The following is a 19136-nucleotide window of genomic DNA, read 5'->3' as shown; positions in this document are numbered from 1 at the left end:
GAGCTAGAATATTTCCTTTTTTACTTGAGTGGACTGTTTTACTGTAAGGCACCAATTTTAACCTGCAGAACACATTGATATTGTACAGTAAAAATAAAATGCTGTTAGGCTTACTTCACACCTGACCAAGTTCCTAGCCAATCCACGCACTAATTAAAAATATAAAAGCCACAACAAAAGATGTTCCACCACCTTTTCAGAAAAAAAAAATCAGGTGACTTTTCTGTGCAGACACACTGAAAATTACTTTGTATTTTGTTTCAGCTCTGTAAATTTCAGTTTACACTGAACTAGCAAGAAACAAGCGGAATTAAATCTCAGAGGTTTGTGTCCTTGCACAGTAAAAGATAATAGTTTCCTAAAATAATGAGGATGTTATTCTCCGGAAACTGCTATTGCTGGTAAAAAGAACCAAATATAATTAGTTTGAATTAAAACCAGGCCCACAGGATTGCATTGCTATTGAAACCTAAAACGTAACCGGGCATCAATAAACACCTGGAAAGCAAAAATGACGAGAATGTCTTCCTGGAGAAAGAGAGCACATGCTGGTATGCAGGCAGAATTAGAGGTGATGCAGTAGTACAGGATTCTCTCTTGGAAAGAGGGCTGCAACAGGACTCTAACTGAGAAGGGAGTTTTAGCTATAAGCAAAGTCTGAACAGGGCCTCCCCATTGCAAACTGGATCCTAGAAGAAAACCTGACAGTAAAATTCAAGGCGAGTAATGGTCATAGTTGAGACAGTATGTTCAAAAAAGGACAGTAAAGTGAGGTTAAGCAAAGAGGTCCTGACAAGTCCATGGCAGCCAACTACTACTTCAATCTATCAATGTGTGATGCAGGGTTCCTTCAGTAGGGTCAAAGCTCGGATAGAAGGTTTTGCAGGCAACTGGTATTTTTCTGTGTGTCAGCTACAATTGAAGAACACTACGATGCAAGTGTCCTCCAAATCCAAAAGGGGAAAACAGTGAAGACATCTAGGCAAAACCTCAAATTTAGAACATTACTCAGGAAAATTATAAAGAATTTGCTTTGAGAGGATGTAACCTCTTTCACTTGAGAACACTAAGGTTAGCATGACAGAAGCTATTATCAGGCCAATAGAACAAGTGTTCTTTGCTGCATGGTGTATTGCCAATGAATATCTTGATGGAGAAGCACCAATAAAATTTATAAATGCTTCTCAAAGTGCAGAAATAAAGATTTTATAGAGGATACTCAATACAAAAACATCTGAAGTTATAAAAACACTGGTACTAAAGACAGACTGCAGGGAAAATTTACAGTATTATTATCAAGTGTAAAGTAACTGCCAGATAATTTATTAGAAGTGTTTCAGAAACAGGACTCTTAATTTGAGATATAATGGAAGATGGCATAAACAATGTACTAGCTTCCACCACAGTTTGTCACAAAAATGCATAAGATCCTGATGTTATTAATTGTACACATGAGTGGATTCACTAACTTCAGTGGGATCAGAGGGTTTATACCTAATCCATCATCACACATAATAATAATGCTTCTGCCAGAAAAAAATATGGAAATTGCATTGTAAACATACAGTAGTAAATCAAATTACAATTGATCATATTTAACCAATCTTCATTTTAAAAACATCTTAGTTTATGTTGTCTATCGACCTGATCAAATAGATGTTGAAAAATGTATATCTTCCACATAAGATGTGGATTTCTTAAATAATTATCTGTCCAAGGAAATGATGATAAACAATCCCTGATTGTCGATGTAAAAACAGTCACAGCATTACATGCTATAAATTGTCTTGCTTTCAGTGCTGAAATTGTTCATAATATCTAGAATATAATAAAGTGAATATTCAGCTGATAAAGACAGTTCTGTAATTTGATGGCTCACATCTCATGTTCACTTTTTTCCCTGATTCAACAATCAAACTGGTGACTATATCCATTACAAACATTTCTGTTCTCTGTAATATATCCACTTAAATTTATTTATAGGATGCAGTTTGTTATGTACACATCAAAAGACCAAATTGGTTAAATATGGCAGCTGAGGTTCAATTTTTAGAGAGAGAATCAGATTTTTGTGCATTACATCCAATAATAAAACAGCATACTAAGTTTTTATTAAGGGTAAATCAAATGCCAGTGTGATTTTAAAACTGTAATTGTCACAGTTTAAAGAAACACTGTCTGAAATGATAAACACTGAAAGGAACCAAAGACTATACTTCAGAACAGCAGAGGTTTTGTTTATTCCTTATTTCCTTGGAGCAATCACAAACAAATAAATAAATAAATGCAGGGTAGAGAAACCAGCCTCTACACTATAAGCATCAGTGGGCATCTCTACCTTGATGAGAGCAGTACAGTGTCAGCAGGTATATACTCTTTGCCTTTTATTATAACTATATCTCCAACATCTACCTGAAAGAAAACTGGGAATTGGTTAATGGTCTCAAACAAAATATGTTATCCCTTTGTTTTAAGCACATTAAATATCTACCTGCTGAATGTTTTTAGAAACTCACAAAACTGAATTTGTTAGAAACTCACACACTTAGAGAAGCCTTTAGGTATTAGGTATTGAAAGGTCACTGGAATTCTTTGGGAATGTATTCTTTAATAGGCCTAAACCTGACTTTCTCCATTCAGTTCTTTACTTTTGCTATGTATTGTAAAATATTTCAGTGTGAGTCTGTAAGACCACTGTTCTGTTGCATCATGATATACCTCTTACCCTTGCTTCTCCAAAGGTGTAAACCAATTTCATCTTAACTTTGCCTCCATATCACTGTGGGTCAAATTTTGTTCAAGCTTTCAGGTATGGAAAACAATAAAACTAGGGGACTAGATAGACAGCATAACACTTTGTCATTCAAAATTATCTTGAAAAGACCTCTCCTAATCACTGCATAACAGTCTTGAAAGTGTTTAAGCCAAAGAAATTCAGCAAATAAACAAAGTAACTACTTTCCAGAAAGAACTTTCTGCCTTGGCACACCAAACAATACTACACAACTGTGTAATTTTGCCATAGGTGAATACTCCCACGTCAATCATATCATTCCAGTTATTTTCCACTGAACTTACAGACCACCATTTAATGGCAGTTTTGTCTGACTCATAACATCAGAACTGTCTTGACTTAAAAGTATGTTTTAAGGGACAAGTATTAACAAGCAAAAAATAAAATATGAAACATTATACATTTCCCATTGTATCAGTTAATTCTTATCAATGACAAATATTTGGAGAAATAAAGCAAATATTAAATATGCATTATGCTGTGTCACTAACATAAACACACCTTTTCCCAGTGGACTATCTCCCACGCACCATTTCGTAGTACTAAAAAAAAAGAAAAAACAGAAGAAAGACAATTTTTCTTTTGTAGACTCTAACTGCAGCATACAGGTATTTGTTAGATTCCTTATCAGATACAGTTCATTTACACAATGTATTACAGCATGCTTCTTTTTTCTACAAATTCAGGTCAAACATTTCAATTATACAGCACATATTCTATGTAATAATTTTTGTACCATAGAATCTTACTACAAAGTCAATCAGAACATTTTACAGGATTTGAGAATCAACTAAGTCTGATACAGATTACATGTTAATGTGGTGTTTTCCAAAATAAATTAGTAATTTGAATAAAAAGTTCCAAAGTAAAAAAGTTATGAAATTATTGGGGGGGATATAAATTAAAACCCTTTTTCTCAGTTCCATTATTAACAAGGTTCGTACAAAAAGGTTCATAAAAAGTGACCAGAAAGCTTCTTAGGATTCAGTTCTTACCATTATTGGCATGTCAGAGAATTTTAGAATCACTGCAGTCATCTCCTCCATAAACTTACCAGAAACCCCCCAAAATCAATCCATGCCATTTAGTGTAAGATTTAGCATGGATTTTCACTGGCAGTAGCAATTAATATTGTAAGAATGCCCCTCTACACTAGTTTTAGTTATTGTTAGTATAATGCAACACCTACGCATTGTTTGCCAGTTCATCACTGAAATTGTGTTTCAGACAATAATAAAGGTGACTCTTTTAAAAATTAGCACCATTTACAAATCAAATGAAAAGAAAACTTGTTCCCTTGTATCAATACCCAGACAACTCCAAGAAATTGTCCTCTTTCACTGTGTCTCCCAGCTTTCAAATTGTCAGAGTGCTTATCTAACTACCTAATCATGTTCCAATCCTTGCCTAAGTGTGTGTTGATTTCAAAAACGTAGATCAAAATCTGGAAATATGTATGGCCTTTACATGCAGGTCTTCCTTGAGTTTCTGTCCAGACTGACCCCTCTTCTGGTACATCCCAATGATTTCTGTGAGTCATTACATAACCTGCTTAATAATTCTTCAAGAAAAAGATACATTCTCTTACCCTTCCTTCCCCAAGATTTATTAGTGCTGATATATTTGGGACAACAGTAAATGAAGCAGTCTCCTTTTCAGAGAGTAAGCAAGGTGTTTTAATGACTGTCTCACCCATCAGCTGACCATTATGAAAAATCTATTTTGATAACCATTTCCCTTCAGTGGTAAAGCTACAGGTTCAGAGTGAGGACCAGTTATAATACTGTTCTAATGAACCCAAGACATTTGATAATTGTGCCACCAACTACCTACTTCCATCCTCTTGTGTCAGCAAAACTGTTTGCGGGGCCATGGCATCAACCAGATGAGAGAACTGACAAGGATTAAAAATACACTTTGCAGCAATCTATATGACTAAGTTTCACAAACACCTATAGTAGAATAGCTGCTAGTGGAGTTCTGCAGGTCTGAAATGCAAATAAGCTGCCAGAGGTGGTCACGGGCTTCTTAAAAAAGTGCTGCCTGCAGAGGCTCTTGCACTGCTGAAATGCATCCTAAGGCTGTTTCACATGCAGCTAAACTGACCTAACACAGTGTCTGTTGCCACTGCAAATGGGAGGTCCTTCCCTCACCCCATGAAAAGGTGCACTCTCACTGCTTAATGGGAGCTGCCTATTTCGTTTGTTGGACCCTCTAACAAGCCAGTTTAACCCACTAAATGGAAGGAAACTGTCAGCTCTTTCTGGATTTGTTTCCTTCTGGTTAAAGTCAGCTCACTAACAGATGAGACAGACTCACAAAAACATGCAGACAGATGAAATTTCAAGAGTACTCTAACCCTAGCTTCATCCAATAAGCTTTTAAGCACAGTTAACATACACTGACATGCAATTAAATCCACCTTGAGAACAAAAAAAAAAGTGGTGTTGCTATGTTCCTTTTACATAATAGAGAACTTGTGCCATGAAGTCTTCTGCAGTCCGCCTTTCACGTTTGTTATCTCCCATTTTTCAGCTGACTCCAGCAACTAACTTTCAAAAGCATGCTCCATCTGCCCTACAGAAGACTAATTCACACAACAGTGTCCTGCTGTACATGCCTGCAGCCTGAGGTAACAAAAATCATCCCTAATGTAGCCCAATAAATCAAAATCTCTGCAAAAGGTTTTTCATAGTAATGGAAATTCTAATAGTTAATTACGTAAAGTATAACTGAGAGACTGATGTTTTTTTAGGAACAGATGGATGAAAGGCAATTCATATACAGAATCTACACATGCACATGTCAACCAAAGGTGGAGCTAGATATATAAGGTACTATGCACATTGCTACTTTTGAGGGTTACATGAAAACAAAGCAAGAGAGCACCATACCAACTAACCTTTTAATTATTGCTTTGACAATAGACCATATTTGACAAAACATTTAAACACTGTTTTGACAGTAGACTAGAACTGATGTTGTATTTGTGTGAACCCTGCATTATCTTAAGAAACCTTAAGAAATCGTTTCTCAGTGCTAGCAATATTTTATGTATCCTCACTACACTTCCAACTTCCAAGATGCTCTTTTGCATGCACAGAACATTTGGGAATTTTAGGAACAGCCATCAAAGACCCTAATGCGAGGTAACCAAGGAGAAGAGGCAGGAAAGGCAGTAAAACGAGTCATTCATTAATTTTAAACTTTGTACACTCTGAGTTAAAAAAAACCCCAAAAAACTGAAAAGGCACTTTAACATTCACTGATACCTAAAACTGTTGGTTGCAATCTCAAAACCTGTGAATACTTGAAAGAATTTTAGATGCCTATATTACACTTTTCTTTCTTTCTTTTTTTTTTTTTTTTTACATATACATAAGAGGTTATCTGTTTCTCCAGGTCTGTTCTCTGAACATTTCTATTCTCAGTGCTTTCAGCCAGCAGATTTGTCTCCCTGTCCTAATCTCTCCATACCTCCTATTGAGCTACATCCTTGCTGGTTTCATGAGGTATCTTCCCCCACTAACCCCCACAAATTCTGCAGTTAACTAAGATTTATGTACAATTTAGGTAGGCCTTAAAATTTGTGTTTTAAAGTTAGATACATTTCCAGTGGTTAGCAGAGCTAAACAATTCTGGTTATCTTTAGTCAATTACTACATCCCTCTCTAAAAAACTTAAGGTTATGTTTGTTGTTTTTTTTAAAAAAGAGTCCATGTAAGATTCTCTTCTTTCTGGTATTACTTCATACTTTCTGCAATCAAATTCACATGACCATCATTCCTCTGCCAGTTTATAAAAGCAGGATCAGCTCTATCAAGAGAGACCTACCTCAAAATAGACAAGAAGTTAAAGAGCAATGAAGTGGGAACTTAAATATGGACCTCCCACCTGACAAGAGTGTTTAGGACACACTAAACATTACAAACTGGGACTATATCTCCCTCACTTTCCAAGTTAAAATAATTCTCTGATTTAACCCTCCTTTTCTTTATTAAAATCTAAAAAAAAAAAGAAGAAAAAAAGTTTGGTTTGGGTATGCTGGCTAAATATCTGGTTATCTCTAATCAAACCATTATATGAATTTCACACTAAGAAAAACAATACAGCCCCCAAAAACTCCATGCAACTTTATCTACAGTTCCATTTTATGACTTGTCCTTCCAACTGCACTTTTCAAAAATCAAATTATTCAAGATTTGCTGGTTGAAAATAAATTATGATTCGTATACTTAGAAATGTATAGATTTTTCATTGTAACTTCAGCCCACTAAATATAGTTGTGATGACAGCATCATCTGTGTTAAATGAGTAAATGTTAGTTTCTTCAGAACTTCAGAAATTTCATTTAGAACTTATTCCATTTTGTGGTGTTAATGTGACTGCAAATTGTTATTTCAACTGTTTAGATTCCAAATTTTGAAGTAATTAGTGTAAGCAAATTCACACTCAATTACCTGTCAGCAGTTCACATCACATTAGTATTCTTTGCAAAAAAAACCATAAAAAAATCAAACCTCCCCAAATCACAATTAACAGGCTTTAAAAATGTTTCTTACCTTGAGTTTGTTTCTTGTTCACTGCACTATCAGCTTTATGCCTTTTCTAAATTAAAAATGCACAGTGGTTAAACACTTCTGTTGACATGATAAAGCTTTCACACTTAAGATAAAACCACATCTACTGCGCCCACTCACTCATCAATTCAATAAATGGATGTAAAAAACACGTTAAAAAAAGACTATCGACTATGTGCATAGTTATGATCATCAGGGAAGTCACACCCAGTTCCAGGCTTATGGTCTTGTAATAAAATGTCCTCTCATGTGGGCGTTCACTATACAAACAAGTTCCTTATATAAGGAAGCAGGGTATTTGTGTGACATAACTGTGTCTTTTCCCGGAACTGGGAGATTATTCTACCAGAGCAAAGACCTTGGAACCATTCTTCATACAAGTGTCTCATGCAGAGCTGAAGTCAAGCAACAACTGTGTAAACATATGACTTCACTTACAAACAAGTGCCTGCAGACTTCAACAAACAGACAAACAAAACTCAACAAACATGCCCCCTGCACACTAAACAGGCTGTAATATCCCTCCCCTCCGTTTTCAACCTTATGACAGAAATCTTTCAATGCAGCCAACCACCAGCATTTTCAAGGTATCATCAAACTAATCTTAGCTACAAAAACCTTAGGAGACTACTAGTGTAAACACAGTATTTAAGAGTAATAAACTCTGCTCTTTCTGAGCAGGAACATGATACAGAAAATGAATTAAAACAGAATCAACTGTTTTAAGGAAACTTTTTGAATTGAGCTACAGAATTCACGCCTCTGAGGAAAATTAGAAGAAATCTTGCAAATTAAAAGAAAAATAAGTCAAGCTACTTAAGAGATTTATTTCTTACAAAATGCTGGTACAACCTCAAGCTAGCATATCTTAAAAGGCCACCTTATAACTTTGCAAAGACTAGGTTAAGGCATTATTTTTTACTTGCTTTTCACAGATTATCATCACATCTTCCTTTCAAAAAGTTGCCTGAATTCACAGATAAATAACCTTTGATTAATGGGAAGCATAATACCATGACCAATGCAGGTGTGTATAAACTCACAGGGAGAGTCTCCTTCAGCTTGAAAAGTAACAGTTTAAAGTCAATTGCTTTCTGAACTATGATAGGTGAAAATAATTGGAAACAACTGATAATCTAGCACTACATGTCACAAATTTTGCTAGCACACACATGCTGTTCATGAGTAATGCCTTCTGCTACTATCTTCTGCTTCTTGGGATTTCACTCCAGAAAAAGAAGCCTGTGGTTTGTGAGCCGTAACTATTATTTCAATAAGTATATTTATTGCTATGGATATCTTGCTTTAGTATTAGATGAAGGTAACTATTCCTGGAGATCTGTGATATCTCACTGTGTAAAGAAACTAAAACAATGAAAATTAAAAGTTGAGAGAGAACACACTGAATATTCTGCTATGCAGCAAGTGGTCAGCTTTCTCAGGCAAAGAAGTATAGCTGTCATAGTCAGCCAGATATTCCTGTATGATGTAATTAGCAGGCAACATTAAATTTCCTACCTGTTTGACTACAAAACCAAAGCAAATTGTTTTGTTTGGACTACAGTCAGTGAAACTCAGCTGTGCAAGTGAGAAATTAATGAAGTTACCATCAGCTACATTTTTATATATACACACAGACATTTAAACCACACACATGCCTTTAAACCAGCAGCTAAATTCTCCTAATCAGCTTCTTCATCTCATTGAGTTTCAAGTACTTACAGCAGGAATTAACTACATGCTGAAGCAATGCAAACTTAACAGAAAGAAAAAAAAGTATTTTAATTGCCTTTAGCTACCTCTGTAGTGCATTTGGAAATGTGAACTTTACTGCTTTAGTTAATATATGCGAAAAACCCTAAACTTGTTTCTTGTCTACCCCCTGCGATGCCAAAGGGGTACCCTTCAAGCTGCAAAGAGCAAATGGTAGAAACAAATGACATAAAAGAAAAGCGAGTGCATGAAATAACTTAAAAAGGGCACTTTGTACAGTAGCAGTGGCCTCAGCTTTATATTTGCCTAGACACCAACAGATGCTTTAAGTCTGTAAGTATCAACAGCAGAATGGTTAAAAATATCTGAAAGAACACAAAATGAATTTTATGGTTTTTTTTTTAAAGTGATTTTGTTTACGTAAAGAGAAAGCAACAACATTTGAAGAGAAGCTGACTACTGGGCAAAGAATAGTAGAAACGCAAAATAGAACAAAAACATTTAACTGAAACATCGTCTCTTTCAGGACCACTTGAATCAGGAGCCCAGGAGCTTCATACATCCCAGAGGGACAATATATCTTGCTTACCATCCATTCACAGAGGTACAGTTGACTGTATCAGTAGGAAAGGCACCATGTGCCCAGTCAGCCACCCTCCACTTCAGAGCTGCTTTGCAGCTCACCACTCTTCCTCTTGATCATGTTTCTGCACATGCATTACAACTCTGCTCAAACACAATAAACACAATGCTCCCAGGAATCCTACTATTTGTAGGCAAGGAAAGACTATACCACCTGCACCTTTCAAGAAATCAAGAGAACAGCCCACAATATCAAAAATCAGGAGCACTACACCTTTAGTGGACAAAGCACTCAGTGATATTATGTATCTAACTTCTGTACTCCACACACCTGCTGAACTAAAACAGAAGAAGAGAGGATGAAGAAATTCTTGGCATCTAGAGTGATTCAGTAAGCCACTAAGACTAATTCCTTAGATAGAGAAGACATCATCTAAAGCTAAGACTCAATTATGTTACACAAATTAGAGAAACAAGTTCTACCATAAACTTAAAGTTAAGAGCAAGCAGGAAGGTACTCAGAAACCCCAGCATCTTCTGTATAAAGTTAAACAAAGCCCGAAATTCCTTCCCCTACCCACAGCTTCTGTCATTACAATATCCCAGCTCTTTTAAAGTTTTCATTCAATGTCAGAAGAAAGCAAAACAACGACTACCACAAACACTAGCTAGAGAGAGCTAAGGAAAGTTTGGCGTAGGTGGGAGTACTTGCCTAACAAGGACAAGCGTTCCACATATGTTCCTGGCCATCAGGTATCAGCAGATCACACTTAGCACCAAGACATGAAAGACTAACAGTAAACTGCACTGGAGTGGAGCAATGGGAAAAAATTAAAAAGGTCTACTCCCCTTGCTGTCTACAAAACCATGCAAAGTCACAACAACGAAACAAAGAATTTTATGCATGTGACTTTTGAAACAAAAAGATGTATCAGATGCATGGATCTGGATTTGGACCTGGATTTTACAACTGGAGAAAGCCTACTTTTAAAACAGCACATTAGTGACATGTAATCATTCATCTAACATGTATTAAACCAAATATAGTATTCTAAATATACAAAAAGTGTCACGTTATAATTCCAGTAGCAAGTTAAAAGACACTTTTTAGAAAGCTCTAGGAATTATTTAGTCATGAAAAAAAAATCCATCTAGTTTCAGGTATGGAGGACAGGTGTAGATGCTTGAGACTACACAGCTTCCAAGATCCTAAGCTCTGAGTTCCTGAGGGCTTACCTATATTTTCAAATGCATCTCAAAGAAAGATGTAAAAATTCAAAAGGATGCTGAGAAGATTTTTTTTTAATCCTACCTTCTTCATGGACTGGACTAAAGCCACAAGATCTCCCAGTTTTTCTACAAAATGTCACGTCTAGTATCTCATTCACAGTTGAGCTTAAACTCACCTCACAAGTATAAGTAATGGGACTAAAGGACTCTGTTCTTGCTATTTCAAAAAGAAAAAAAGTTTTTCTAACCAAATAAATATTTAAAGGTTATTTGGTTTTAAAATAGATTCAACATGAGATTAATTCAGTAGCTTTCAATCTTCCTTTAGCAGAGCCCTTGCTTGAGAAAATGTGCAATATTCTGGACTTGACTGGGTTCTGTGGAGTCTTTGGTTCCAGTTCACACTTTAAATATATGCTTGTACTTCACTAATAGAAGTGTTTGACTAGAAACCATACAATAATCACAAAAGTCACTGGTTTACCATGTTCTTGCCAATTTTATAGGTAGTAAACACACTCTCAAATTGTAACACCATATTCTGAAGACTTAATCTTCTGAAGTAGCTTTAAAAGCTTTCAAAAGCATGCAGAAGGCAAGAATGATTCCACACACAATTATTTAACAAATTTTTTGTAACATAATCAATGAAAAATTTAAAAGCTATTTACAAAACATTGCTATTAAATACTTACAATGTCCTCTATTATCTCCTTCACTGCAGCTACAGCTAAAATAAATAAAAGAGGGACCAGTGTTGTGTAACGGCCTGTTGGTGATACATCTGGTATTTGCTATTAAAAATAAGAGAGAGAAAAAATTGTTTGTATTGCTGGTTGAAAACATATTTTTAATACAAGAAACAGTACTTTCAGTGCAAATGCAGACAAAGCAACCAGATTCACTTTCTAGACATGGTGCTGATTACTTCCAAGACAGGGTTATTGTCTTCAATTCTAAAGAAGCTGATACAATAAAACAAGATTTGCATTTTAAATAGCATAGTGTTCAATGGAGTTGCTTTCAGGGGTTTCATGGTCTGCAGAATATTCACCTTTCTTTGCCATGTTTCTAATTAAATTACAATATATATTTTTAAAATACAACTATGTTTTTTCAGTTTAGATTTTTGCTAGAGCAGGCACAAGTCTCAGTAAGCTGGGTCAGGGACACAGCCCTTTACACACATAGTGAGTACAGCCACAGTCATAGTATAGAAAAGACTGTCTTCCTAACCAGCGTAGCGAGCCAGCTGGGATAAGGGAAACAGCTTCTATAACACTGGACTTCTATGTTGTTAATCTTCACCAAGGTTCAGCTTTAGTCCTTATCAGCTACACTCCAAGAATAAATGATCATTTCTCCTCAGCTGCAATTCCTACCCCACAAAAAAGGCTGCTGGGACACCTCTCATACACAGAAAGGTTGAGATACCTGCGTCTGTTTAGCCTGGAGAAGACTGAGAAGGGATCTTATCAGTGCCTATTAATACCTAAAGGGTGTGCGTCAAGAGGATGAGGCCAGGCTCTTTTCAGTGGTGCCCAGTGACAAGAAAAGGTGCAATCAGCACAAACTGGAACCTAGGAAGTTCCACCAGAACATGAGGAAGAATTTTACTGCAAAGGTGATGAACACTGGAACTGGCTACCCAGAAAAGCTGTGGAATCTCCTTCTCTGGAGATATTTAAAACCTGTCTGAACATGTTCCTGTGCAACCTGAGGTATGTGAACCTGCTTTAGCACGGGGTTTGGACTTGGTGTTCTCCAGGGGTCCCTTCAATCCCCTACCAGATTTCCAGGCAGCATCCTCCATTACAAGAAATGCTGACCATAGATAACATTTTTCTGTGTAAGGCAGATACTTGTAAATAGGACTTTCCTGCCACAACATTCTTTTTCACCTGATAGTACTTCAGCTAGACTTAACCTGTTCTACAGAAAAATCTGTGTATGTTTTGTGTTATCTTCAAGGATTAAGAAAAACTACAAACCCAAATGCTTATCATAAACATGTTTATACAATTCAGTTATTCTGCGAGTCTAAGGAGCTCAGAAAGAACCATACACAACCTCAGTATCTCTGCAAAATACTGTCTCTGGTACAAATGCTCCTTCAACAAGTTTTAAACATTACCATCTTATTGTTGATCTTACCTGAAGTAGTGCAATAAAAAGGAAAAATGCATTAGCAGCTCTTCTGAACTGGGAATAAAGGAACCTTGGCAGGAAAGTGATTATGTTGTACTTAGCAGTGCTGAAAGACAAAAAAAAAGTTCTATTACTACAATACAAAAAATTCTTCAAATGTATTCCTTCCCTCTCAAGTACACAAGCTTTCAAACAGAAGAGAACCTTTTGTGATTTCTGTGTCAGCAAATGGATTTGGTTTGGCTAAAAGAGAAAGTGAAAGACTGCAGAGTCCTGCAGGTGCCCATGAACCAGCTAACTGTTGTGAAAGCTTCCGTGTTGAGGCAAGAAGTTCCCGTGTGACCTCTGCCTGCTCTGTGAAAGCAGTCAAGCCCTGCTGCCACTCAGTTACAGGAAACGAGGAGAGAGAAGGAAGAGAAGGTTGCAGCTGGGTGGTTGCACCGCTATTGAGGCAGAAGGTAAGGCAGGCCCCCAGCCTGCAGCTGTGCACCCAGAGGGGGGCCCTACCCAGCATGCTGGGTGGGCAGCTCTGTACAAAGGCTCCAGCTTGGGCAAAATCCTTGGGGAAAGAAGAATGACAAGCATAACAAAGAGGGTGCTAAAGCAGGACTGAGGCACAGTAGAGCTTCTGTGCTGGTTATGACTTTGCATGATTCAATGCAAAAAACTCAATGACAGGATCAACTGAATTTAAATGATGCGTTTAAGAAATGATTAAAATTATAAAATTCTATTAAAAGATAAAAAAACTCCATATGCTTCACTGAACGTGAAGTTCACTTTTTCTAGAAAAACCTGATAAATATTGGATATAAAGTTTTGCTAGGCTGGAAAAACAGAATACAGTTCATCTCAGCATAATGATCTCTGCTAAGCCATCACCATGAAATGTTTGAACTCCCAGGTCTTTGCCAGCCTTACATTTGTTTAAGAACAGACTGCTACCATCTACGGTCCTAAAGCTGTAAAACTGAAAATAATTACGGAAAACACTTAGAGGCTAAAGACTTGGAAGAGCATTTTAAACCCTTCTAATGTTACTAATATTTAATTTAACATTGCATAAATCAGTCAATTTAAAAGTGAATGAATATATCCTCCAAAAAGCTCAGCACCATCAAGAAACACAGGAAAAGAGAGAAAAGGCAAGTTGCATGCACAAACAAAATGCATTATAAAGTGTCTCAAGTTCATCCCCCCACCCCAGTTATTCTCAATGCCTATGAAATTTCTCCATTTATCTAAGTACCTTCACAAAAATACACCTACTTGGGACAGGGATATCTTTGCCATTCATTTACTTTGAATTTTAACAACTGAAGATGTTCTCAGTTTTCAATATACATTATTTGTAAATATTCAGTGTATTACTTAAAATTCAACAAAAACTAACAAAACCCCCACACCATAAGTCATCATCAGAGTCCCAAAATCCAAACTTAAAACTCAAAACTAGCTTCGTAAGCAACCACAGCATCTTTACAGCTGGTTGACTGAGAAAGACAGTTTCCAAAGCACAAAAAATGCTGTGCTCAAGAGAAATACGTCTACATGGGCATCCAGCTACCAGAAATACGTTCAAAGACGAAAGATGAACTGAACTTCAGCTGAACTGAAAGCCGAAGAACAAATTCATACTCTAGGGATATGCTGATAGTGCAGCTACACAGGCAACCCTTTCTCCATCTGCAACTTTCTCATCCCGTTCTTAAAAATTTGCAGGGTCAGGTTTATCACAAAATCATATAATGGTTTGGATTGGAAGGGTCCTTAAAGATCATCTAGTACCAACCCCACTAACACAGGCAAGGACAACTCACACAAGACCAGGCTGCTCAAGTCCCTATCCAGCCTGGCCTTGAACACTTCCAGGGAGGAGGCATCCACAATTTCCCCGGGCAACCTGGTCCAGTGTCTCACCACGCTCACCGTGAAGAACTTCTTTCTAATGTCTAATCTAAATCTTCCCCTTCCCAATTTAAAGCTATTCCCCCTTGTCCTATCACTACACGCCTTTGTAAAAACTTCCTCCCCAGCTTTCTTATACACCCCCTTCAGGTACCGGGAGGCTGCTGTAAGGTCTTCTTGGCACCATCTCTTCACCAGGCTGAAAAACCCAAAATATCTCAGCCTGTCCTCACATGAGAGGTGCTCTATCCCTCTGATAATCTTTGCAACCCTCCTCTGTACCCGTTTCATGTCCTTCTTATGCTGAGTATTCCAGAACTAGACACAATACTCCAGGTGGGGTCTCACAAGAGAGGAATAGAGGGGCAGAATCACCTCCCTTGACGTGCTGCTCACGCTTCGCAGCCCAGGACACAGTTGGCCTTCTGGGCTGCGAGCACACATTACTGGCTCCTGTCGAGCTTCTCAGCACCCCCAAGTCCTTCTCCGCAGGGCTGCTCTCAATTACATCGTCCCCCACCCTGCACTGAAACTGTGGATCGCCCTGACCCAGGTGTGGCCTTGTTGAGGTTCACACAGGCCCACTTCTCCAGGTCCCTCTCGATGACACCCCGTCTTTCTGGTGCGACAACTGCACCACTCAGCTTGCTGTCACCTGCAAACTTGCTTAGGGTGCACTCCATCTTGCTGTTTATATTATCGATGAAATATTAAACAGCACAGGTCCCAGTATGGACTCCTGAGGGGCACCACTCGTCATGGATTTCCATCTGGACAACAAGCTGTTGACCACTACTCTCTGGATTTCTTATCCCCTGAACAGTCCACCCATCAAATCCATCGCTCTCCAGTTTCGAGAGAAGTATGTTGTGGGGGATCACATCAAAGGCTTTACAGAAATCCAAGTAGATGACATCCACTACTTTTCCTGTGTCTACTGATGTGATCACCCCCTCATAGAAAGTTGCTAGGCTGGTCAGGTAGGACTTGCCCTTGGTGAAGCCATGCCGGCAGCCATTAATCACCTCCTAATCCTCCATGTGCTTCACCACAGCTTCTAGGAAGACCTGTTCCATGATCTTCCCAGACACAGAGATGAGGCTGACAGGTCAGTAGTTCCCTGGGTCATCTTTTCTACCCTTAAAAATGAGGACTATATAGTTGCTTTTCTTCCAGTCACCAGGGTCTTCCCCTTACTGCCACAACTTTTTAAATATCATGGAGAATGGCATGGCAACCAAATCAACCAGTTCCCTCATGACTCTGGGATGCATCTTATCAGGTCTCACAGACTTATATATGTTCAGGTTCCTCAAGTGGTCACAAAATATAAATGAATAAATGAATGAAACACCTCTGCTGCTCTCATTTGTCCACTCCATTCCCCTCTCCAGAGTTTGAGACTGTAACTACTGGTCAGAGGAAATGGCAGACGCGGAATAATCAGTCCATTTTTTCTATGTAACATGCAGTGTTCTGAAATTCAGTATGTAATAACAAAAACTAGTTAATACCTGACATGGTTATTGCAAAATTTGGTTAGCTGGGGCTGATTGATGAATATAGTTCTCAGTTCCTCTTGATCAGCTAGAGAAGTTTTCTCTGAAATATCATCTGTCTTCTCATAGCCTGTAAAAACAGAACATGGTTTTCCCATATAAACATATTAATATACACAAGATTCTAGGCACTTCACAACAAAAAGACTTCTATTGTATATGTGAATTCAATGCATTTCTCACAATAACAAGTAATGCTCATTTAAAAACACAAAAGTTTCAGTCTTTTATATAATTTTGACTAGATCTGAGGATATAAAGTCAATATATTTTATATATATATGGTAATGACTAATAACTGCAAAATCTCCTGAATTAATGAGTACACTTAAACAGACTGCGCCACTTCAAGGCAGTACAAACTATGCTCTGCTGAGATATTTGAATCCAGAAGTGAGTGTACAAAGAAGAAAAGATTAAGTTTTCCATCTCTCCCAGCTGAGTGATCTTGAGTTACAAACCTGCAAAGTTCTGGAATTACTTCAAGTACTAAGGTAAATATTTTAAAAGAAAGATACTAAGACAAATATTTGAGCACTAACATAAGCAAGAAGATTATACCAGTACTACCAGTAATTCTGTGCAATATGTAACAATGTACAATTCTACAAATAACAGTTTTCTGACAAATACGCACTACAAACTCAGAAGTTCTCTACGTTGTACAGAGATCATTCAGCAAATGGGTTTCAAGTTTTGAACGTAAAATTTAACATTGCTCATTGCTGAATTTGCAGAAAAGTCAAATATTCAAAAGGATATTTACTATAAGCTTTATACAATATTTTTCATACTGCTAAAACCTGTTTTCCTGTGCTGTATCTGCCCAATATTCACATAACACACTTTCCTCTGTGCACTTCTTTTAAACTAGTGTTACATGCAGACATCCTATAGTACTGTTAACAATTAAGACTTTGCAAAAGAACACATAAATAGGAAAAATACTTCTAAAAACTTAGTGAAAATGTAAACATTAATCTCAATGGCAGAAAAACAGTTTACCAAGAGTAAGTCTGAACAATGAAAATAAATTCAAAAAGCATGTGCCTAATAAAGCTACCTCATCAAAACTAGTAATTCTATTTGTTTGCACAAGTCACCTGCTCTCAGAAATACAGAAAATTCATTGTTACAATTAAAAGTAAGCAAACGCAGGAAACCAATGTAAGCTACCCTACAGAGAGACCAATTATAGTCATCCAGTCCTCAGGAACCTTGCCAGAGGGCTATGACCTTTCAAGGATCACAGAGCGGCCTAACAGTGAGACCCGCCAGCTGCTTCTGCACTCGAATGAATCTGGTCAGATGCCATGGACTCATGTAATCCCAGTTAAAGTATTCCCTAACCTGGTCCTTCTCCACTGAGGTCAGTCTTTCTTGCTCCAGACTTTCCCTCTCCTATCTGGAACGTGTGGCTCCTGAAGGCTGATCATATCAGTAGTGATCACAGTGTAGAAGGCTCTAAGTACTGCATGTTCTTCCATGCACTTTGTCTCCAGGTACTCTGCTCAGTTCAGCAATAGACCCCCTTTCCTCACGGTCATCATTTCCTGCTGTTCCATCTGAAGAACAAGAAGAGTTCCTACACCATAAAAACCCCAGGTGTTATTTGGCTTCACTAACCCCATTCCTCTATAACCCTCTCCAGTCACCTGCCCTCACCTCCAGCTCTCATGCTCCCTCTTCACATTACAGTTTTGTTAGGGGCTCCTTGTTTATCCATGCAGCCCTAGTGCCACTTTTGCTTGATTTCTTGCTCATTGAAGATGGACCACTGTTGAGCTTGAAGGAGATGATTCTTGGAAAGCAAGCTGGTTAATGTCATACCATTTATTTACCTACAATTCTACAAGCTTTCTGGAAGACACTAGGCAGACTATTTCCAGAGAAATGACATCAGTACGTTCGTAATTTTGTGTGGCCTTAACTTGAAATACAACCTCTGCACTCACCTCCACTAGTCAGTGAAAGCTGAGCTTTGTGTACATTCTTCTATAAGCTATGAGGAATCTACCAACATGCAATGTAACTTTCATCTGTAAATGGGAATACCACTGACTTCTTCCCTCTCGAGACTTTTCACTAGTGTTTTGTCTATCACTCAGCCATTACAATGATGACCAACTGGCCTAAGTAGTGCATTCAGGCTGGAGCTTGTAAAGTAAACAAAGGCATGGCATAAATCAATCACCAAAAAGTTTTGAAACAATAACAATAAACTGTGTGTGCATAGCTGCTTGTTAAATAAGCACTGTTCATTCTGTATGCCAAATGAGAAAGATATATGGGAAAAAAAAAAGATGTTAGAATGCAAATAAATAAATCATAGTGTATCTGCATGTCATGGATAATTAAAGTTGTACATGAAATCTTGAAACTTACAGCTAGCATGTTCTATAAATCTTTACAAACAGGTTATGCAAAACCCTACAGCTCACTGCTCCACTACAAAACCTTTTATCTATTACATGTAGAAAATACATTTCATACATAACTTCCTTGAAAGGGAAAGTTTCTGTATATTGTGCAAAGACTTGGTAGAAACTTGTAATTTCATGCCATTTGCCATTTAGAATTTGCAGACACTATGACTACACAGGAAATCACCACCACCACATT

General features: G+C 37.6%; 1 protein-coding gene across 6 annotated transcripts in view; it reads right to left on the bottom strand.

The window, feature by feature from the left end:
* Nucleotides 1–19136, bottom strand: part of ATP8A1 (ATPase phospholipid transporting 8A1) — a 106797-nt gene that overhangs the window by 78441 nt on the left and 9220 nt on the right. For 3 of the 6 annotated variants that reach the window (XM_069856117.1, XM_069856121.1, XM_069856120.1), the window contains exons 2-6: nucleotides 16470–16584; nucleotides 13054–13153; nucleotides 11595–11693; nucleotides 7357–7402; nucleotides 3296–3336 (exon numbers count right to left, since the gene is read on the bottom strand). In XM_069856117.1, coding sequence (XP_069712218.1) covers nucleotides 3296–3336; nucleotides 7357–7402; nucleotides 11595–11693; nucleotides 13054–13153; nucleotides 16470–16584 — 401 coding nt within the window. Of the gene's footprint in view, nucleotides 1–2338; nucleotides 2413–3295; nucleotides 3337–7356; nucleotides 7403–11594; nucleotides 11694–13053; nucleotides 13154–16469; nucleotides 16585–19136 lie in introns of those variants that run through there. The other 3 variants (XM_069856118.1, XM_069856119.1, XM_069856122.1) reach the window with 2 other exon arrangements.

The sequence above is a fragment of the Phaenicophaeus curvirostris genome, chromosome 4, assembly GCF_032191515.1.
Source record: "Phaenicophaeus curvirostris isolate KB17595 chromosome 4, BPBGC_Pcur_1.0, whole genome shotgun sequence".
NCBI lineage: Eukaryota > Metazoa > Chordata > Aves > Cuculiformes > Cuculidae > Phaenicophaeus > Phaenicophaeus curvirostris.
This window is presented reverse-complemented; position numbering and strand designations above follow the sequence as displayed.